General features: G+C 39.9%; 4 protein-coding genes across 4 annotated transcripts; 3 read left to right on the forward strand and 1 right to left on the reverse strand.

Annotated features, from left to right (window-relative positions):
* Window positions 1–334: 334 nt before the first annotated feature.
* Window positions 335–3,635, forward strand: cindr (CIN85 and CD2AP related). The gene is given in 4 exon segments (XM_065301596.1): window positions 335–655; window positions 813–1,244; window positions 1,294–1,653; window positions 1,656–3,635. Coding segments are annotated over 4 exon segments (1,731 nt in total). The 5' UTR covers window positions 335–651; the 3' UTR covers window positions 2,591–3,635.
* Window positions 3,636–4,619: 984 nt separating this feature from the next.
* Window positions 4,620–15,558, forward strand: LOC135791257 (xaa-Pro aminopeptidase ApepP-like). The gene is given in 10 exon segments (XM_065301602.1): window positions 4,620–4,801; window positions 12,775–13,524; window positions 13,527–13,665; window positions 13,729–13,996; window positions 14,056–14,269; window positions 14,330–14,563; window positions 14,628–14,687; window positions 14,690–14,698; window positions 14,752–14,927; window positions 14,982–15,558. Coding segments are annotated over 10 exon segments (2,106 nt in total). The 5' UTR covers window positions 4,620–4,746; the 3' UTR covers window positions 15,183–15,558.
* LOC135790286 (catalase-like) lies at window positions 8,433–10,695 on the forward strand. The gene is given in 2 exon segments (XM_065300471.1): window positions 8,433–8,522; window positions 8,525–10,695. Coding segments are annotated over 2 exon segments (1,542 nt in total). The 5' UTR covers window positions 8,433–8,447; the 3' UTR covers window positions 9,992–10,695.
* Window positions 15,184–17,339, reverse strand: Smu1 (Smu1 spliceosomal factor). The gene is made up of 4 exons (XM_065301597.1): window positions 17,232–17,339; window positions 17,103–17,169; window positions 16,896–17,039; window positions 15,184–16,838 (listed from the first exon to the last, which is right to left on the reverse strand). Exons 1-4 carry the CDS (start codon window positions 17,255–17,257, stop codon window positions 15,543–15,545), a joined length of 1,533 nt encoding a protein of 510 aa, XP_065157669.1. The 5' UTR covers window positions 17,258–17,339; the 3' UTR covers window positions 15,184–15,542.
* Window positions 17,340–18,779: the final 1,440 nt, after the last annotated feature.

Raw genomic sequence — 18,779 nt, forward strand, 5'->3', positions numbered from 1 at the left:
TAATTAGATATTGCAAATTTCTTAGTCTGTTTGTTATAATAATTGTTTTAACAATAATATGGTTTTGGGGTTGTTATACCAGTGACATAGTTAGTAACTTTTCTAGGGTGAAAAGCAGTTGGTAACGTTGTCTGCAGCCCGCAACGCATCACAACGTCATTTCGTCACATAAAATATTTAAAGTTTTAATTAAATTTAACGAGGAAATACAACTTTTATCCATATGATCTTTTTATAAATCTATTTTTGCGTCAAAATATTTCAACGCGCGGCGAAACAACCAAACGTCATTCACTCCTAGACCACTAGTAGTGTTGGTGGAAAGGGAACTAGAAAAACAAAAGTAACTAAGGTTACTAACGCGTTTGAGTCATACACTCATCTGCTGGCCACAAACAATTCTCAAATTCGTACTCTCCGCCAGCAGGAGCAGCACAGCAAAGAGAAAGAAAGAGTTAAGTGTGAAGTACGTAATCATTCGCCGCGCGCGCGTTAACTAAACAGAGAGCCAGACATACGCAATCCAACAATATTGTTGATCGCGCATTGAATGGGCTTGGTCAAGCTGCAACGTCGTGCTACATTTTTAATTCCAAATGTTTCACGTTGATATCACACTTTGCACACACTGATAAATGCATTTGCAAGACGATGGGTAAGCCTACATTTCCGATAACGTATCTCAGATAACGCAGAAATCACTCCTAGCGCGGTATTTGCGCTTTGATAAACAAGTTTTGTTTTATAAACTCACTCATTCCAACATTTTTCATACATTTTTCACCTCGTTTATAGCCAGTGTGTTGTTTTAGCTGAGGCAATAGTTGAGCATGACTACAGTGCAAAGCAAGCAGATGAACTCACAATAAAAAAAGGTGATGTCATCAAAGAGGTAGTGAAAAAGCAGGAAGGCTGGTGTGAAGGAGTCCTTGATGGTAAACGCGGACTGTTTCCCGATAATTTCGTCATGTTAATGCAGGTGAAAATGAGGGCGAACTCAACCAATAGCAGAAGATGCAGAGTCATCTACTCCTACAAACAGGAACACGAAGATGAACTCAGTTTAAATCTGGGTGAAATTATTGAAGTTGTTGGCGAGGAAGAAGAAGGATGGTGGAAAGGCAGAATAAATGGTAAAGTTGGTGTGTTTCCTTCGAATTTCGTCGAGGAAATCAACGAAAATGGCCGGGAGGAACAAAAACCAGTTGAAATTGTGCCAGTTGTCAAAGAAGAACCGAAAATAAGTAGGTTTTTCACATTTCTAACCTAAAACTATTAAATATTTACAATTAGTTCCAGTTAAAACATTCTGTGAGGTAAAATACGCGTACCAAGCCCAGAATTCCGATGAATTAACACTCAAAGAAGGCGATATTGTGACACTCATCAGTAAAGACGGCCAGGATGCAGGCTGGTGGCGTGGTGAACTCGACGGTAAAGTAGGTGTCTTCCCTGATAACTTCGTCATACTCGTTGAGAAAGCACCACCGCCAGCGCCACCTACGTCAATTGACACTGACAGCGAAAAGGTTGACAAACGCCCCGTGAATCCTACAAAACCCACGCATGTTGCCACCCAACGCAAATCCCAAGAAGTAAAACCTGTTAAACTCGACCCTCCTGCAATCCCCAACAAAAAACCAAGCGTCCCGCATAAAAATCACCGTCGGGTGCAGCCGGTGGTCTTTTTAGTAGTATCACTAAAAAGATACAAGACACCATAGATGGCGGTGCTAGTTCAAAATCCGTCAAAATAACTAATAATGATGACACGCATCCAGCGCACGAATCGTATCATGCGTTTGACAACATCGAACGCAATCCAGTCCTGCAGGATCCACGCGCGAATCGAGTGAAAGGTCCAGGCAGACGTCCGGCGAGTGTTGCACTCAAAGAAGGCGAAGGTTTAATAAATGGTAATTCAGATTATGGCAGTTTGGAAGATGGCGCTGGCGAAGAGGATCAACGAGAGATAAAACCAAGAAGTATTGACGTTCAAAAACCACCATGGTTGGAGGAAATGAACAAAAAAATGAATAAACGATCAACAGTCACAGCATCCGAGCGTGTAAACCGGCCTGAAAGCGAAGAAAAACCAATTGAAGCGTCTCCAGCTGTTGACATGTCAAGATCATTGCCTCCAGCGGCGTTGGCACAAACTAAACCGAAAGATGTCAAAGAGGTTAAGACAGCCTCAGAATTAGAACGTGTCAATTCCATCGACAAGGTCATCCTAAGGTCAAAACCTGTTGTGAATGTTCGCCCGCAGACAATTGATGCTTCCGTACGGAAAACCTCGCCGACGATACCGCGTATACCATCACCATCCCCGCCGGCATCGATTTCACCTCTACCATCAGGTAAACCACCGATTGCAGATCGATCCAGTGTGGAAATGTTGAGCAGTCGACATTTCAACGAGTTGAATGAACGCCTTGCCGCCATGGAGGCGGAATTAAATCGTAGATGCGATGAATTCGCGATTACAATCGAAGATTTACGAGGTAGGTTACAGGTGGAGACTGATATGCGCATGCTCCTCCAGGTAGAGCTTGAAAAGCTGCAGGAACAAGTGCAGTTGCAGACATAGGTATGAATTGATTAGAATGGAATTAAATTAATGCGCGATGCGACAAACACAATAATAACAAAATGCTTAGTGCTAGAACACGTGTATATACTTGCAATAAGCTAGATACGTTTATAAATACGCGGCGTGATGAAAAATGTGGTTAGATTAGTCATCAACTGTCAAAAAGGTTTTTGTAAGTTTTTATTGAATAACTTTTAAACGCGTGGAGATATTTCCTTCATTCTTTTTTTAATTCATTCCTGGATGAGTTCTGCGCATAAATCTTTTTATACTTTTAAAAATAATAATTATTACCGAAGATATAGGCGTTTAAAGTAAAACTTTTGAATTTTGACAGTTTTTGACAGTATTTTTTGACATAACCACAAAATGATGCAACAGATACATTCCTAAATAAGTTAGGTTGTTTTTAACTTGGTTTTAATGAATTCCAAACGTTTTCAATGTCAATATTAGCTAAATTGAAACAATTACACCAAATTAAACGTAATTTCCGGTTGTTTTAAGTCAGAAATATTGAAATATTACAAGTGCTGGTTACTGTGATGCTATCTACACAATATTTTATTAATTTCGCACACGATTCTATCAAATTCCGAACGTTTGATTTCGTATTTATTGTATTTATTATATTTTACGGTGTTTTAATTGAATTTCTTGCGTCGATAATTACTAATCACTACAAATTGCTATTTTTATACATATTACGCGCTAGGGTTAAACGTTGAGACGCTTTTTAAGGAATTTTTCAATTTTACATTCCGATATTTTCCAATTTTATAAATGTAAATAGCATTTAGATGGAAACTAATGAAAACTAATGATAGAAATATGCCTTAAGCAGCAATTTTTCGTTTTTCTTATCCGAATATTGCTTTGAAACATATTTATAAAGTATGTACTTACAGAGAATTGTACTTAAGGCATATTCTTACAGATTACTTGCGCTCTAAGTTGTAATATCATATACTAAGCTACGCGAATTACATGTCATATTATTTAAGATGATATAAAATGAAATAAATAATATATTTTTTTGTGATATGTGAAGATATTTGAAAGTTGAACAAGAATGTCACTTGAATGACAAAATTCAAATGTCAAATTTGTTTATGCGTAGTGCGCAGACGCGGGTATCTGTCATATTCTTTTCTAACTGACGCGGTGTTGTTTTAACGTATTTTTGCTGATTCATGTGAATAATTGCAGAAAAATTTATTAAAAAGTATTAAAATCAGTGTTAGAACACGCGTAAATCAGTAAAGATTAGTTTAAAGTATTAATTTCGGTTGATTTTGATAGTTATAACGTATTTTTTTGAATTTTTGTTTTGTGAAATTCTGGGGTTATGACCTTGTGCGCATCATCAATCATTTCACCACCTTCGGTGAGTACATCAACAGTTGTCAATCATATTGTGACGACAGCTTGAGTAAAGCTGTCGCTACACTAGTGAATGACAAGTTATAGTTTGTGTGTTCTGCGCACACTCGCGCTTGGCGGTTGGCTGTCAATTTCGTTTGTAACCGACGTGTGTTTGTTTTAACGTATTCCCACTGATTATATAAATAATTAACTAAAAATTAATTAAAATCTGGTGAATTCAATACTAGGACATACATAAATCAGTATAGAATACTTTAAAGTATAAATTTCCGTTGATATTGACAGTTAAACAGTCATTTTTGAATTTTGTGTTGTAATAACTTGGTAACCTCACAACAGGCTATGACGTCGTGCGCATCATCCTTGTCATCTCATCGGCCATTTTCGGTGAGTACATTTTCATTCCAACTAAATTACTGCAATAAAAATAATACCTACACCTACACAACCTCGAATTTGTAGGTTATAGACGATTAACTCAGGTTATATCTATGTTATGTTATAATTTAATGAAAGCGACACACGGAAGTCGTGTGCGTGGTGATGGCGCACCTCAAAAAACGCAAAATCTGCTTCTGCGCGGCGGTGCGCACGATCGCCGCTTGTCTCGATGCCGCCGTCCGCACACCGCACACATTTATAGCGCATATCGCAAAAACAAGACGTCGCGACGTGCGCCAAGCGCGAAAAAACGAACGCAAAGTTTCATACTTTCCTCATTTACAAAAAATCAGTGTGTATGTAATGTAACGCGCAACAAAATCATCATGTCGCGCATCACTTGGAATTCCACACAAATTTTCGTGATATTCATTTGTTTCGGTAAGCAATTCATTAATTCTATGCCTAAATTCTGCTCTAGTTTCAACATTTCACTTTCAAAGTGTTAAATAACTTGTTTAGCGACCGTTTTTAGTAATTTTATTAATTTGACGACCTAGATTAGTGATTATTTTGATTTTTTTTGGAATTTTTTTGAAGAAAAGTCATGTTTTTTTATTGTTGCGCATCCTACAAGCACGTAACGCATGTCGGGTGTGTGTGCGCGTGAAAAATGAGTGTCAGATGCGTTAAAATAGCTCTTGGCCGGCCAAATTTCACGAATTATTCACGTTCTTCGCTATTACACCTTCTAGAAGCAGCTATCTGGTCATATTTTATTATAGGCAACCCAGTATGCATTCGTACACCCACACAAACACTTTGGATTCTAACCTCAAAATATTTCTCGTATTTCTTCTATATTTATGTTCGCAATAGTTTAAAACAAAATAAGCGCGTGAGTAATGCCGTCACAGCGTATTTCCAATCGGTCGCGGCTCATTTCGTAAAAGTAAAACGTTGGGTTTTGTTGTGTTATGCTGCTCACGCTTCGTTTGACGACCTTTTATGCAGTCGCCTTTGATCCGCTCGAGTGTGTGAAGTGTACGACAATTAATTAACTAATTAAGATTCAACGCACACACAAACATTTAGGAGGCACAAAAACTAAACGAGGTTGAAATAGTTTAGATTTGAGGTTATATTTGGTTGGAAAAACCTTGAATAGATCAAGTGCATGGTATGAAATGCGTGAAATAAACGCGCGAGTTAAAAATACGCATCATTCGAGTGATGTTTCGATGTTTTTTCATGTTTACGGTGTCTTTCTGGCCTGGTTTATGATGTAATCTGTGGAATTGACGTTTGCATTGAAATTTCACGCTGGCGGACTTTGAAAATATTCCAAAACTGTATAAATGGCAATGACCTATTTATACAGTAGTAAATTCCACTGAATTTTAACTGACGGATAAATATTTATGCCTATTTTAATAAATATTTATTTTTACAAGTCGCGTAGAGTGTGTTGCCTATACAAATTATTCTTTATAGACATACAAGTGTCTAAAACTAGGTTATTATTATTATTGCATGTTTTGTGCAGCGCGTGCAATATCATTTCCTGACTTGACTCGTAGTAGCGTCCGTAGCATTTATGAAAACCGAAACAATCACGCCGCGGCATTTTGTGCTGCGCCTATTCCCCATACACAAAGTGTTTTCATGCGAGTGGCAACCATCCGTTCACTCCTGCTTTTAAAAACGCGCACATAGTAAACAGCGGAAACATTCAGTAGGAGATAGGTCATTTGCAGCGCATCTGATTTGTAAAGGCCACTCCTTGCTTGCTTTGCTTTATATTCACGTATAGCTACGTATATAAAATGCGAGGTTAGGTTATAAAATGATTAAGTAATAAAATAAAAATAAAAATAAAATAAGAAATAAAATGTGCATTAAACTCGGATAATTTTATTAGTATTATCATTATTATTATTATCAGGGGAAGGTCACCTTGATATGCGGATGCGTTGGAACTGGAATTTCATTAGTGTAAAATGTCACATTGACCTCGATTCCCAACCCTTATAGTGTGGGTGATAAATTTTAATGAAGTAGGATATAAAACACGCGCGCTTTGTTTGTCTATTATATACAGTGGGGCGCTAGCATCGCTTGCGTGAGTTTATCTGCCGCCTCTCCAGCATCCTGCGACTCTGGTAGGCATTCCGCGCGAGCCACGCGTCACGTGCCGCTGTCCACGATTGTAATTAATAATTAATTCTACAATCATCGCGGATTGTGGTGTGGTGTGTTTTTCTTTTGTTTTTATTAATTAATAGAGTTGGTTGGAGGGATAAATAAGTTGCTTGCAGGCACGCGCCGCGTCGGAAAGCAGTCGAGTCTTTGACTAGGAGAAAAGGAAGATGAGAAAGTGCGTCCGCTGCACGCGAGAGTCGTTCGCATGCACGCCCTGCGCCTCTTCGACGTTCTGCGCGCCTCGTCGGTAGAATTCACTCTTGTCTTACCCCTTTGCTTGGCCTGGCATACTTGAAATTCCACATTCCACAATATTCAATCCACATAATTTTATTTATAAATTTTCTTTAAAAAATAACTAAAAATCAAAATAATATAAAAATAATTATTTATTATTTATTTTTATATTAATTTAATAATATTTATTAACTTTAACAAAAATTAGTTAATATTATCAATTTTCAACGTGTAAATTCACCTCTGTAGTATTCTGCGCTCCCAGTGGCGAAACCCAGCAACTTCGGCAACTTCTGTCAGTCAAGCACGTCTCACAACTTTTCTCACCACACTCTTTTAGTTTGTAGTATATTACCTACACCTGCTAACGTTATATCCTTGTCTGATACCAATAGAGACATTCTTCTGTAGTCTTAATACGCGCGAGTAACGCTGCGAACAAAGTCGCGATATTTCTATTCTTTCCTTTACCTTCTCCACGCGTCTGGTGTCTTGATCGCCGTTTATCCGATGTGGTGGCCGCTGTCCGTCGTTGGCAGCGTGAACCGCGTGCCGCTCACAAAGTACGAGTAGGAGGAGTTGTTTGGTGGAGTTGCCAAGCCAACCATGCACGGTTCTCCTTCTTTTCCACTCGTTGGCTTTGTTTTTTTCTGCCTTGTGCTACGCGTCCCTCTTTTCCACTTCTCTTTGGTACTTCTGCTCTCCTAGTAGTCATATGGAATTGATTTCCAATAAATTCACGCATGAGTGCGCACGGGCGAGATTTCGAAACGGAGGAGGGAGAGTCGTAAAATCAATTAAAAATTATTTTAAAAAAACGGAAAATGTAAAAGTAAATTTTAGTATTTTAATTTTTATTGATTTAATTAATTTTCTTACGATAATTTTATTGTAATTGTAAGAAAATTAAATTTAAACAAATGTTTCTTTATAATTTGCGCTTGTGGAATGTTGGGTATGCTCGGAATGCGGCGTTCTTCACCTCCTCGCGGTTCTGTCTGCCGGCGACGGCGCGGGCCTTATTTTGCAATGTCTGCTTTACAAATCGTTTCGTTTTTTTACTCTTGTTGCATACCATACACCCCACCTACGATTTAAAAAATCTCCACCAACTCCAACACCAAATCCAAGTTTGGTTGTTTCATAACCTTCTTCTTTATATTATTCCATGCGAGACTTGATGATAGTAGGAGTTCATAAGCTTCGGAATACCACGCCGCGCGCGTAGAGCGCTAGCCCTCGGAATATTTTATTTTAAACTACCGCCTCACAACGGCGAATGCTGCGCCTGTTAACCGTTCGATCAAGCGGCGCTATTAGGAGATTCGGCGCGCTGAGAGAGAGAGACAAACAAAATGGTCGGGGGGCCCTGCTTGTATGCGCTTGAATACTTGCCCTGTGCGTTCTTATGCTGCTCTAATAAACCGCTCGGGTAATTATGCATATTGTGTTGTGTTATTATCACAAAGCAAGTTGATTTTATGTTTAAGTTCATCGACTTGCTTTTTAGACTTAAATAAACTAAATAAAAATCGTGTGGTTTTGTTTCCTTTAATAACAACAACAAAAGACTATAAAAAGCCTCACATCGCCATTTTAATATTATTAACAACATAATAAAGTGTTAATTAAAAGTTACAAAAGTAAAATGCCGCTCATCTCGACAAAACGTGAAGCCGTAGCCAACCAGCTCCGTGAATACGCCGGCAAAACCAAGACACCAACCAAATAATCACCGAAGATTCCGGTAATCCTATCCCAGAAAAAGATGCGAGTCTCACAGTGGGTGTCCACGGTCCAATCCTGCTTCAAGACATCACCCAGGTAGAAGAACTCGCCCATTTTGACCGCGAACGCATCCCGGAACGTGTTGTACACGCAAAAGGCGGCGGAGCCTTCGGATACTTTGAAGTAACCCACGACATCACCTCTTACACCTGCGCGAAAATATTCTCTACAATTGGTAAACGCACCCCGTTGGTTGCCCGCTTCTCACAGGTCATCAACGAATCGGGATCCTCTGATACAGTTCGAGATCCACGTGGATTTGCTATCAAATTCCGCACAGAGGATGGTAACTGGGATCTGGTTGGAAATAACACTCCGGTGTTCTTTGTGAGGGATAGCGTGATGTTTCCTAGTTTCATCCACTCACAGAAACGCAATCCTGTTACCAATATACGAAACTGGGATGCGTATTGGGATTTTCTCTCGTTGAGACCCGAATCCATGCATCAGGTGATGGTTGTCTACTCGGACAGAGGTATCCCCGATGGGTATAGATACATGCATGGGTATGGATCTAATACCTTCTCCATGATTGATTCAGATGGCAAAGTGAGTTGGGTCAAGTTCCACTATAGGTCTGACCAAGGTATACGGAATATTTTCGCGGATCAAGCCAGGATCCTCGCTGGAGTTGACGCGGATTATAGTGTGAGGGATTTGTACAATGCCATAGCCCGAGGGGATTATCCAAGTTGGACGTTGAGTATCCAAGTGATGACTCCTGAGGAAGCATCTAGACAACCCTATGACCCTTTCGATGTGTCCAAAACATGGCCCCATGCGGATTTTCCTCTTATACCAGTTGGAAAAATCACTTTGAACAAAAACCCTTCGAATTACTTCGCTGAAATTGAACAACTTGCGTTCAACCCGAGTCATTTCATCCCTGGGATTGATGCGTCTCCAGATAGAATGTTACAAGGAAGGCTGTTTTCCTATGGGGATACACATAGATATCGTCTGGGGGTTAACCATCAACAGTTACCAGTGAATGCCCCACTGGTCCCCATCATGAATTTCAACCGCAGTGGACGGGATATTATTGATAGTCAAGGCGGAGCTCCCAATTATCATCCGAATAGTTTTCATGGTCCTGAAGCTTCACTAAGAGCTAAAAAGCTTACACCTTCGTTTAGACTGGTTGGGGACACTACGAGGACCGACACTAGTACCCTGGAGGATAATTACACCCAGCCGAGGGTTTTATATCAACGTGTGTTGCCCGAGGGTGAAAAAGCTAGGCTGGTGGATAATGTCGCTTATGATTTGAGGAACGCGGCTGGGTTTATCCAGGAACGGATGATTAATGGGTTCAAGCAGGTGGATCTTACTCTGGGGGCGTTGATTGCCGATGCTGTGCATAAGTATAATCATCCGAAGAGTGATCCGAGAGCAGAGATTTAATTATTTTTGTTTTAAATGCTTTTATATGCTTTAAATGCTTTGCTTTTCTTCCTGTTGTATCCCTTGATCCGTACATGTGTATCCCGTGTGTTTTATGCGCGCCTGTGACGTGAATCTCGCGTAAAGCTCCCACGCCTACAAGTTTACGAAGCTTAGCCGGGAATAATCCACGATTTTCCCACCTCGCTCTTACTAGCAGTGAGTATTGATCCGAAATTGTGCGCCAATGAGCGGGAGCTTGGTGTGGATTGGGCGTCGCGACGCTTGTTGTAGAGGTGGTGGTGGTGGTGGGAATGGAGGCAGTGTGGACGCCGTTTGCCGGCGGCGGGATTATGTGCGCCTGATAGCGTGGACCTCGCGCACGTGAAAGCTCGCACGCTGAAAAGCGGAAAATTTTCCACCGCCACGCTGCCGCCGCCGGCGGAGGACAGCCTGCGCGGGGACACACTTGTTGCTTGTATTTTCCAAGCGGTTTGGAGAGCACGTGGGAAATTTTTGACTTGCGCAAAGCTTCTAAGCTTCTAAGCTTTCAGAATAGAAATATAAATATAGATTGGTGTGCGTATTGCGCCTTAGTAGTAATATAGTTTTAAGTTTAAGTCAGTTTTGAATTTACTACTGAGTAATAATTTTAATTGAGTTTTTCTTTAATTTTATGCGATTAATAATGATTAATTGTAATAAAAAGTGGATTATAAATGATATTTAGTTGAGTATTTGGTTGATTGTAAGTGAAGATTGTAACAATTGATTACTGGTTGGTATTTGATGAATGGCGGCGTTTAGTACGGGTACTAGCAGTTGTTCCTGTATTCCTGTTATTTTCCGATACTTTCAGCTGTGCTCTCTCGACGTCCACGGTCGAACGAAACTCGAAACTCGGGCAAGTCGTGGGAGCAGGGGAATTGTCACCTTATTAACTCTTCATCAATCAATATCAATAAATTAAAATAAGTAATTAAATAATAATATTATTAATTAATTATTTATTAACTTTCAAAAAAATACGTTGGCAGTTTTAAAATTCAGTAGAGTGCAAGTCTTTTTCTTTTCTTCTTTTCTCTTTTTGTTCTTGTCGGGTCTTCTTTGCGTGAGCTTGAGTGAGAGCTTGAAGACGTGTTTTGAGACTTGAGACTTTGGCCGCGGCCAAAGGGGCGAACCGGTGCATCCTCGAAGTCATGCTGCTCTGATACAGCGACCTGTCCGAAAATGCCACGCCCTGAATAAAAAACTGCGCGCTTAACTAATAAAAACAAGTTTATATGCATTCATAATATTAATTTTATTCTTTAGTAATATAAAAAAAAGAAATAAGTAAATACAGCTGTAAAAAAACAATTTATAGTGATGTAAATTGTTTATAAATCTATGGCTGAGTTAATAGAATTGAAGGAAAACATCTTGAGATGCTTCATGAGAGCCTGTTGAGTCAACCCGAGTAGTTAACCCTTTCTGGGCCTCACAGGACACAAAAAATAACAAAAAACAAGCAAAATTTACGCAAAAAACAAACTTTTCTAAGTAAAGTCACAGAAAAATAAATTTAAATGAATTTTAATTCTTTAATTAATAATTTATGTTATATTAATCTTTAATAAATAATTTTTAATAATAATTTAATGTACTTAAGACTACTTTAAGTACAAATATTATTAATATTAAATTTTAACTGTTTAATACTGGAAAAAAGAGTAGGCACACACAGAATAGAAGCACATTGTAGGGCTGGGTGTAAATACTATGCTCCTCAACATCCTGCGTTCCTGATAGGGTGTTGACGTCATTCTGGAGCTATTCCCACGCCCTGCGCGCACACAAAATCATTAAATTCCTCACATTCCACCCCTACACACACACATCCACACAATAATCAATCTCCTCTAGAGTCTAGACGGAATAGATATAAATATATTGTTTTTGTCACGCAATAGTATCCTATCCTACCGGTGTATTACTACATATATTAAACCGGCAGAATTGAATAGGGTTGATCCATTTGGTGTTGCGGAAGGTCCGGACACCTTCGCGTCTTGCCCGCATGGCCCTGAGCGGCAGTCACATGACGTCAACGGCGTATCAGGATTACATGAGCATGTCGATGTCGACGGTCTCATCCGACGTGCCCTAGGTTAGTTACACGCGTTACAAGTGACCTTGCATGACCCACGGCGGGTGCTCTCGGGGGCGCTGGCTGCTCAGGCTCGAAACGACGTCAACAACCAACCAGGACCGCAGACGCGCGAAGAGCATCTAGAGTAAACAAACGCACAGCGTCTTCTTCCCAACCTACGCGAAGAATATTTTATATAATCTTGAATGTAAATGTAAAGGAGGCGAAGAAGAAGGGTTCATGTGGAGAGCGTGGGCGTCCATCAATTGTAAATGACGTCAACCGCGCAGCAGGAACACAGAATGAAGAGAAGGTGGTTGTAGGAATGGAGTGGAGTGGAGTTGAGTTGTAGGCGTGGTGTGGTGTGATGTGCATAGTCGGGTTGCGTGTGGAAGGTGGAATAAGGTCATAGCCCTCAGAGCTTTCGAGTTGTATGCGCCGCGCAGAAAGAAGAAAAAAATCAATACTCGTGGCGCTTGCGACAGAGAGGCGCTATTGGAAAATGACGTCAACAAGCTATCAGGTTATCAGCGGCTAGAGGAGCTGTACTTTAAGAATAAGCTTCACATTCAAATAATTCCTTAAATTAAATAAAATTTTTACATTAATTACATAGAATTAATTATTTTATAACAAAATGTTTAAAAATTTAAAAAAAATTTTTAAATTTCAGTTTGTTGTTTCCTATCAACAAATGGCAGTGACGATGATCTCCGCTCCACCGGTCGCCTCCGACGTGCATGCTCCACACGTGGTCACATCCCTCAACCACCAAGCCGCGTCAACACCACCGGCCGCCTCCATTTCCTCCGCCGTGCGATGCTCACCGAAACCGTCCTGCGTGATCGCGCCATTGACGCCTATCTCATCACCTCAGACGATGAGCATCAAACTGAATACGTTGCTCCTTACGACCGCCGAAGGGAATACATCTCCGGCTTCTCCGGAAGTAATGGCGACGCCATTGTTACACAAACCCACGCTGCACTATGGACAGACGGCAGGTATCATCTCCAAGCAGATGATCAACTCAACTGTGACTGGTTACTGATGCGTGAAACACAAACAAAAGTACCTACGAAAGCAGAATGGTTAAAGAGGGTGTTACCACCACATGGACGCATTGGAGCTGACCCTAAGCTGGTCTCAGCCGCAGCATGGACCAACCTCGAGTTGGATCTGGAGAATTCCACGCTGAAGCTGGTCCCGATTAGTGTCAACCTCGTGGATGAGGTGTGGTTTGGCCATGAGGATACCATACGGGAGAAGGACGCTTTTGTCTTGGATATTCAATATTCAGGCAGGAATTGGACAGATAAGGTTGAGGAACTTCGGCAGGAGTTGAATTATACTGGTGTTGACGCTATGGTGGTCACCAGTCTAGCTGAAATTGCTTGGTTGTTGAATATTCGTGGTAGGGATATTCCTACAATCCGTTTGTTAAGAGTTATGTGGTTTTGAGTAACACCAGCGTGCATTTTTACGTTGATGGTTATAAACTGGTTAAAAATGGCGTCGATAAGTATCTACGCATTCATTACGGGGTGAATCGTGAGTCAGTTATGTAAGTTTTTGTTTATTTATGTATTATATTTGTTTTATATTGATTTTATGTTTTGTGTTGTAGTGTACATGATTATAAAGAAATCTGGACGGATTTACCAACGAAAACACAAGCATGGGACTATGTTTTGGTACCGTCGATAAGTGTGTTTAGTGACGGGGCGAGTCAGGCCATTGCTTCGTTGATTCCGAAGGAGAAACGTGTCAGTAAACCTTCTCCGATTATTGCGTTGAAAGCTAGGAAGAATCCGATTGAGATTGCTGGTATGGAACGCGCGCATATTCGAGATGGCGCTGCGATGTGTGAATTTTTAGAGTATTTAGAACGTCGGGTATGTTTTTTTCTTCAAAAAACCAAAATATTATTAATTTTAAATTATTTCTTTAATAGTATGCGGCTGGTGATACTTGGGATGAAATCACAGTGGCGAATATCATAAATCTCATTCGCTTCGAGCAGAACTTCAGCCTTGGCAATAGTTTTGAAACTATTGTTGCCTTCGGTCCAAATGGGGCCTTACCGCATTATGAACCTACGAATAGTACTAATATGAAGATTTTTAGTAATAGTACGGTTGTTATCGATTCAGGAGGACAATATTATGGTAAATTTAGATTAAATACTTGTTTTTCTTACATTGTTTTATAATTATTTTTATTTTTAGATGGCACTACAGATGTTACTAGAACATTACACTTTGGTGAACCTACAGCAGAACAAATAAATGCATACACACGTGTGCTCATGGGATTGATTCAATTATCGCGGTTGACGTTTCCAGCGAATATGCGCACATCAGTGGCGGATGTAATGGCGCGGGCGCCATTGTGGGACGTTGGTTTGGACTATATGCATGGTACCGGGCATGGAATTGGATCATTTCTAGGTGTACACGAACGTAATTATCAAAATTTTAGTATATTGAATGTTTTTTCATTGTTTTTATTGATTTTTAATTTTAGCTCCTATTTCGTTGGATTACAATTCCTACGCACGCCAACAACACTTCCGCAGAGGATATTTTTTTCAAATGGTAAAAATACTAAATATTATGTTTTTCTTGTTAATTATTGTTTTTTCTATTAGAACCAGGTTATTATCTGGAAGGAGAATTCGGTGTGCGTTTAGAAAACATTCTCGAAGTAATCAAGAAGTCTTGGTTGAAGCATATAAGTGGACAAGCTTTCCTCGGGTTTAAAGATGTGACACTCGTACCATTTGAACCCAAATTGATTAATATTGATTTATTGACCTATCAACATGTAAGTTTTCATCTAAAATCTTTATAAATATCATAATTTGTGATTAAATTTAAGCGTCAATGGTTGAATGACTACAACACAAGGATTCGTGACCTTGTCGGGCGTGAATTAAAGGAGAAGAACAAGATGGACGCCTTCTATTGGATGATGGAGAAGACGAAACACATTCCGGGTGCGTCTGCGCAACTACGCACATCTCTACTCTCAGTTATCCTGCCGGTTATTGTTTGTTTTGTTGCCACAGTAAACAAATAAGTGTTGTAAAAGGTAAGTGAACATTTTATTCAATATATAAAGGTATTTGCATTGGTATATGTCGTAATTTACAAGTTCTATTGGGTAAAAGGGTAGTGTTTGTAGTTCTGGTGTCTTAAGTCAACTTAACCTCTCGAAATTTTTAATGAAAACACTTCAAAGTTGTGATTTTGATGAAAAATGTTTATATTATAAACGTAAAACATTCACGCAATGCCTTAAACTGTTACAAAGTAAACGTAGTAAGTCTAGTTGTATGTTTGTACTTATGTCCTAAAGTATTATCAAATTTTATATGTGTTATATGTGTAAATCATAGCTGTAGTCTTTATTTGTATTTATTGCTAGATGATATTAAACCTACGGTTTCCACAAACGCACCAATCCGTCCTCACTATACGAACATATCATATTCTGATGCGGATGATGACTGATCCCAATGACGTCCTTCTCGTGAATATTCAACGTGCGCTCCAGTTTACCCGAGTTGGTCGAGAAGCAATACAAAACGAAATCCTCGCCGACGCAGTAAATCCAATCACCACGCGGTGACACCGTCGAGCAGACAAAGTCACCACCCTCACGCTTTCCACTCGAGAAAGATCTCACGATCTGCCCGGATAGATTCATGATCACCGCGGTGTTTGTCCGGTTGCAAACGACGAAATGTTCGTTATTCTTCGCGAATGCATGGATATTATTCACGGTGGTATCACTGGCGCCGATACTTTTAAAAGTATTGATACATTCGGTTGTTTTGATGCTCCAGACTTTCACCGTGCCATCCGAGCTGGCGCTGAGGATATTATGCCCATCCTGCGTGTAGATTACTTCGTTTACGAATGAGCTATGTCCGCGGAACTCTTTCAACATCTTCCCGCTTTTTAATCCGTGAATTTTGATGGTGTGGTCGAAGGAAGCACTGAGGACTTGGCTGTTATCCCGGGAGAATTGTAAACAGGTGATGCCTTTTGTATGCGCTTTCTCTACTTTGCGTAGACATTGCCCGGAACTGATGCGCCACACTTTTATCCGCCCGGATTTCGACCCGCTGACCAACATTTCACTGTCTCGGGAGAATGCCATGCAGAGCACGGCGTGTTCCATCAACATGAAGTTATCAGCCGCTTGGTATTTTAAATCCTTACGGATTTTACCCGTGGTGAAGTTCCAGACTTCAATGATGCCGTCAACACTTCCGGTGATTAAGTATTGTCCATCCGGTGAGAATCGTGCGCATTCCACGTGGGATTTCTGCCCGAATTTGATCTGTTTCGCCATTTGCGTTGGGAATTGTTCGTCTTCCTGGTCGCGGATTGCTGCCTTGCCACGGAATAAATCAATTGTGGTGCCGGGAGGTAGTAATCCTTGATGTTGTTGCCATTTTAATGCTTGTCCAAGCAGGGCGAGTAGGCGAGATGATGGCACGACGGATACTTCGCCGGATAACGCCAGTGCGATTGCTGCACGACGTTTTTCTTTACTGCTACCATCCGGATAGGCTTCCCTGGGATCAAAGTAGGACCTGGCGAGGAGATTCTCTAAATGTATGTATCTTTCTGGTTCATGTTGTTTAAGCATTATCATTGGGTCGGTTTGACGGAGGAGAGAACGCGCCGCGCCGAGTTCTCGGAGTTCAATTAGTTCTAGCACAATCTAGAAGCATTTTTATGATGTTGTTATTAGATACTTATGGATTTATACTATTCTTACCTGTTCATATAAGTCAATTAGTTTCTTATCAGGAAGTTTGAGTGATTGGATAGCTTTGAGAACTGTGTCCCAATGACCATTGTTGATATCTGAACAGAAGCCATCTACACTATCAACTGTATTCAGGGACACTCCTGTTTCCTCCTGGGAAATTAATAGTAATTAAGTAGTTTTTGTTTAATTTACTTGTATTTAACATTTTCTTACTTGTAGGGTTTGTAGAGTTTTGTATAAATTGCTTTCTTTCAAATACTGCTGGATTAGACGTATCACGCTAAAAGTAAGCAGTAGACATTTATTTAAAGATGTATTATGTTATATACGTGGGTTACTTACTCTGCTGATTCAATTTCAATCGACATAATTAGTAAATTGTTTACTGCAAGCCAAGTTAACCTCTAATTTGTCGGGTTTATGTATTCTTGCTATCTCGCATAATTTGTTTGAATGAGTATTTATTTTCTTTTTGTTTCGCTATGTCCATCTAGTGGTGTACTGTTATTATGTAGTTAAGATTGCAGAAAACTGTAATTTGCTATTCTATTTTTATTAGTTAGGCACTTCGCAACTAGATGGCGCTAGTGCTGCGCTTGCAACAGTTTTCTTCGGTTGCCACTACTACTTTCGCTCCATTCATTCACTCACCACCTCAGTACGTTCCGCGCTGTGGTAAAGGCTGCACGCGTTTTTTTTCTTCTCCGCCATGCCGCAACTCTCGTCGTATTTCGTTTTGCTTTACAGTTTAATTCGGTATCAGTTACAGTCTCGGGATACAAATCACCGTAATCAAGAATGACTGGCTATGGCTATTTTCCTGTTTAGACAGTCGTGCGGTGTTGTGCAGTGTGCACGAGTACTTGCCATCCGTCGAGCATCGTGGTGATTTCTCGCGTTTCTTGGGTTTAGTGCGCTTAAAAAATCGGTTTTAAATTCGATATGCTATCGATCGACTGCCGATGCACGTGCATGACGGCGGCCGCCGGATCTCGTTCAGTGGCTACGAATTTCATTTGGGATTTATTGATCAAAATTGATCGAATGTTAATTTGTGAAAATTATCCACGCGTGTTGACCGTCCGAACAAAATAAGGAAACTTGTGAAAGCGTAGTTTATGGATAGAAGAACAAAGGTGTATGGTAACATCAAGTATTAATTTGTTTCATTTTTTTACTTTTACAGATACAAAATCATATTTGTACACAGCTATTGAAAATAGTTTCACCACACGTTAAAGAAAAACTATTACAAAGTGCTTCCTTGATTGTATGAGCTCCAATAAAAGTCAATTTAATAATATACTTGAAAACATATTTTTCTGTGGTATCCTCTTTGTTGTTTTCAGTTTTAAATAATATGGCATATAAGTCTTATGTGTGAGCAGCGGGTATAAGATAACTAACTGTTACTTGAATTGTGTTGTTGTTTTTAAAAACATGATAAAAGTAGAATCATAAATAGAAGAATCAAATAACAACAATAAAAACACTCGGTGGTCGAGTGGAGACGTGCACCTGCTGGCATGCTAGCAGACGCGGATCGAATCTCAGGTGTGGAAGGCATTTTTCTCAAATATAAAAATATCAGGTGTAATTTGGGTTGCATATATGAATTGCAACGAAATATAAGAGAAATTGAAATACAAATGAATGCAATATAAGAAGAAATAAGAAAGCAAGAGCAAGTGTAGAAACGGAGAACAGAGAAATAGAAGAAGAAGGAGTAGTAGTAGAGAATAGGAGAAGATAGAAGGAAGAGAACAGTAGAGTAGAGAAGAGGAGGAGATAGAAGAAAGAGAACAGAGGAGGAATCAGATTTTTAATTTTTTTGGCACGTGTCGTTATAAGACAGTCTACTGCTTCGGTGCCTCCATTGCTCCCGGCCCA

This window comes from Atheta coriaria, unplaced genomic scaffold (assembly GCF_025399875.1).
Source record: "Atheta coriaria isolate IRGN ID8LTWV9N9 unplaced genomic scaffold, Caltech_Dcor_3.1 hic_scaffold_4_pilon, whole genome shotgun sequence".
Lineage (NCBI taxonomy): Eukaryota > Metazoa > Arthropoda > Insecta > Coleoptera > Staphylinidae > Dalotia > Dalotia coriaria.

Coding starts and splice junctions, on each gene's coding strand:
- Smu1 (XM_065301597.1), bottom strand. CDS start 17,257: ATGTCGATTGAAATTGAATCAGCAGA. Junction 17,170..17,231: donor ATTGAAATTGAATCAGCAGA/GTAAGTAACCCA, acceptor GCTTACTTTTAG/CGTGATACGTCTAATCCAGC. Junction 16,839..16,895: donor TAATTGACTTATATGAACAG/GTAAGAATAGTA, acceptor AAATGCTTCTAG/ATTGTGCTAGAACTAATTGA.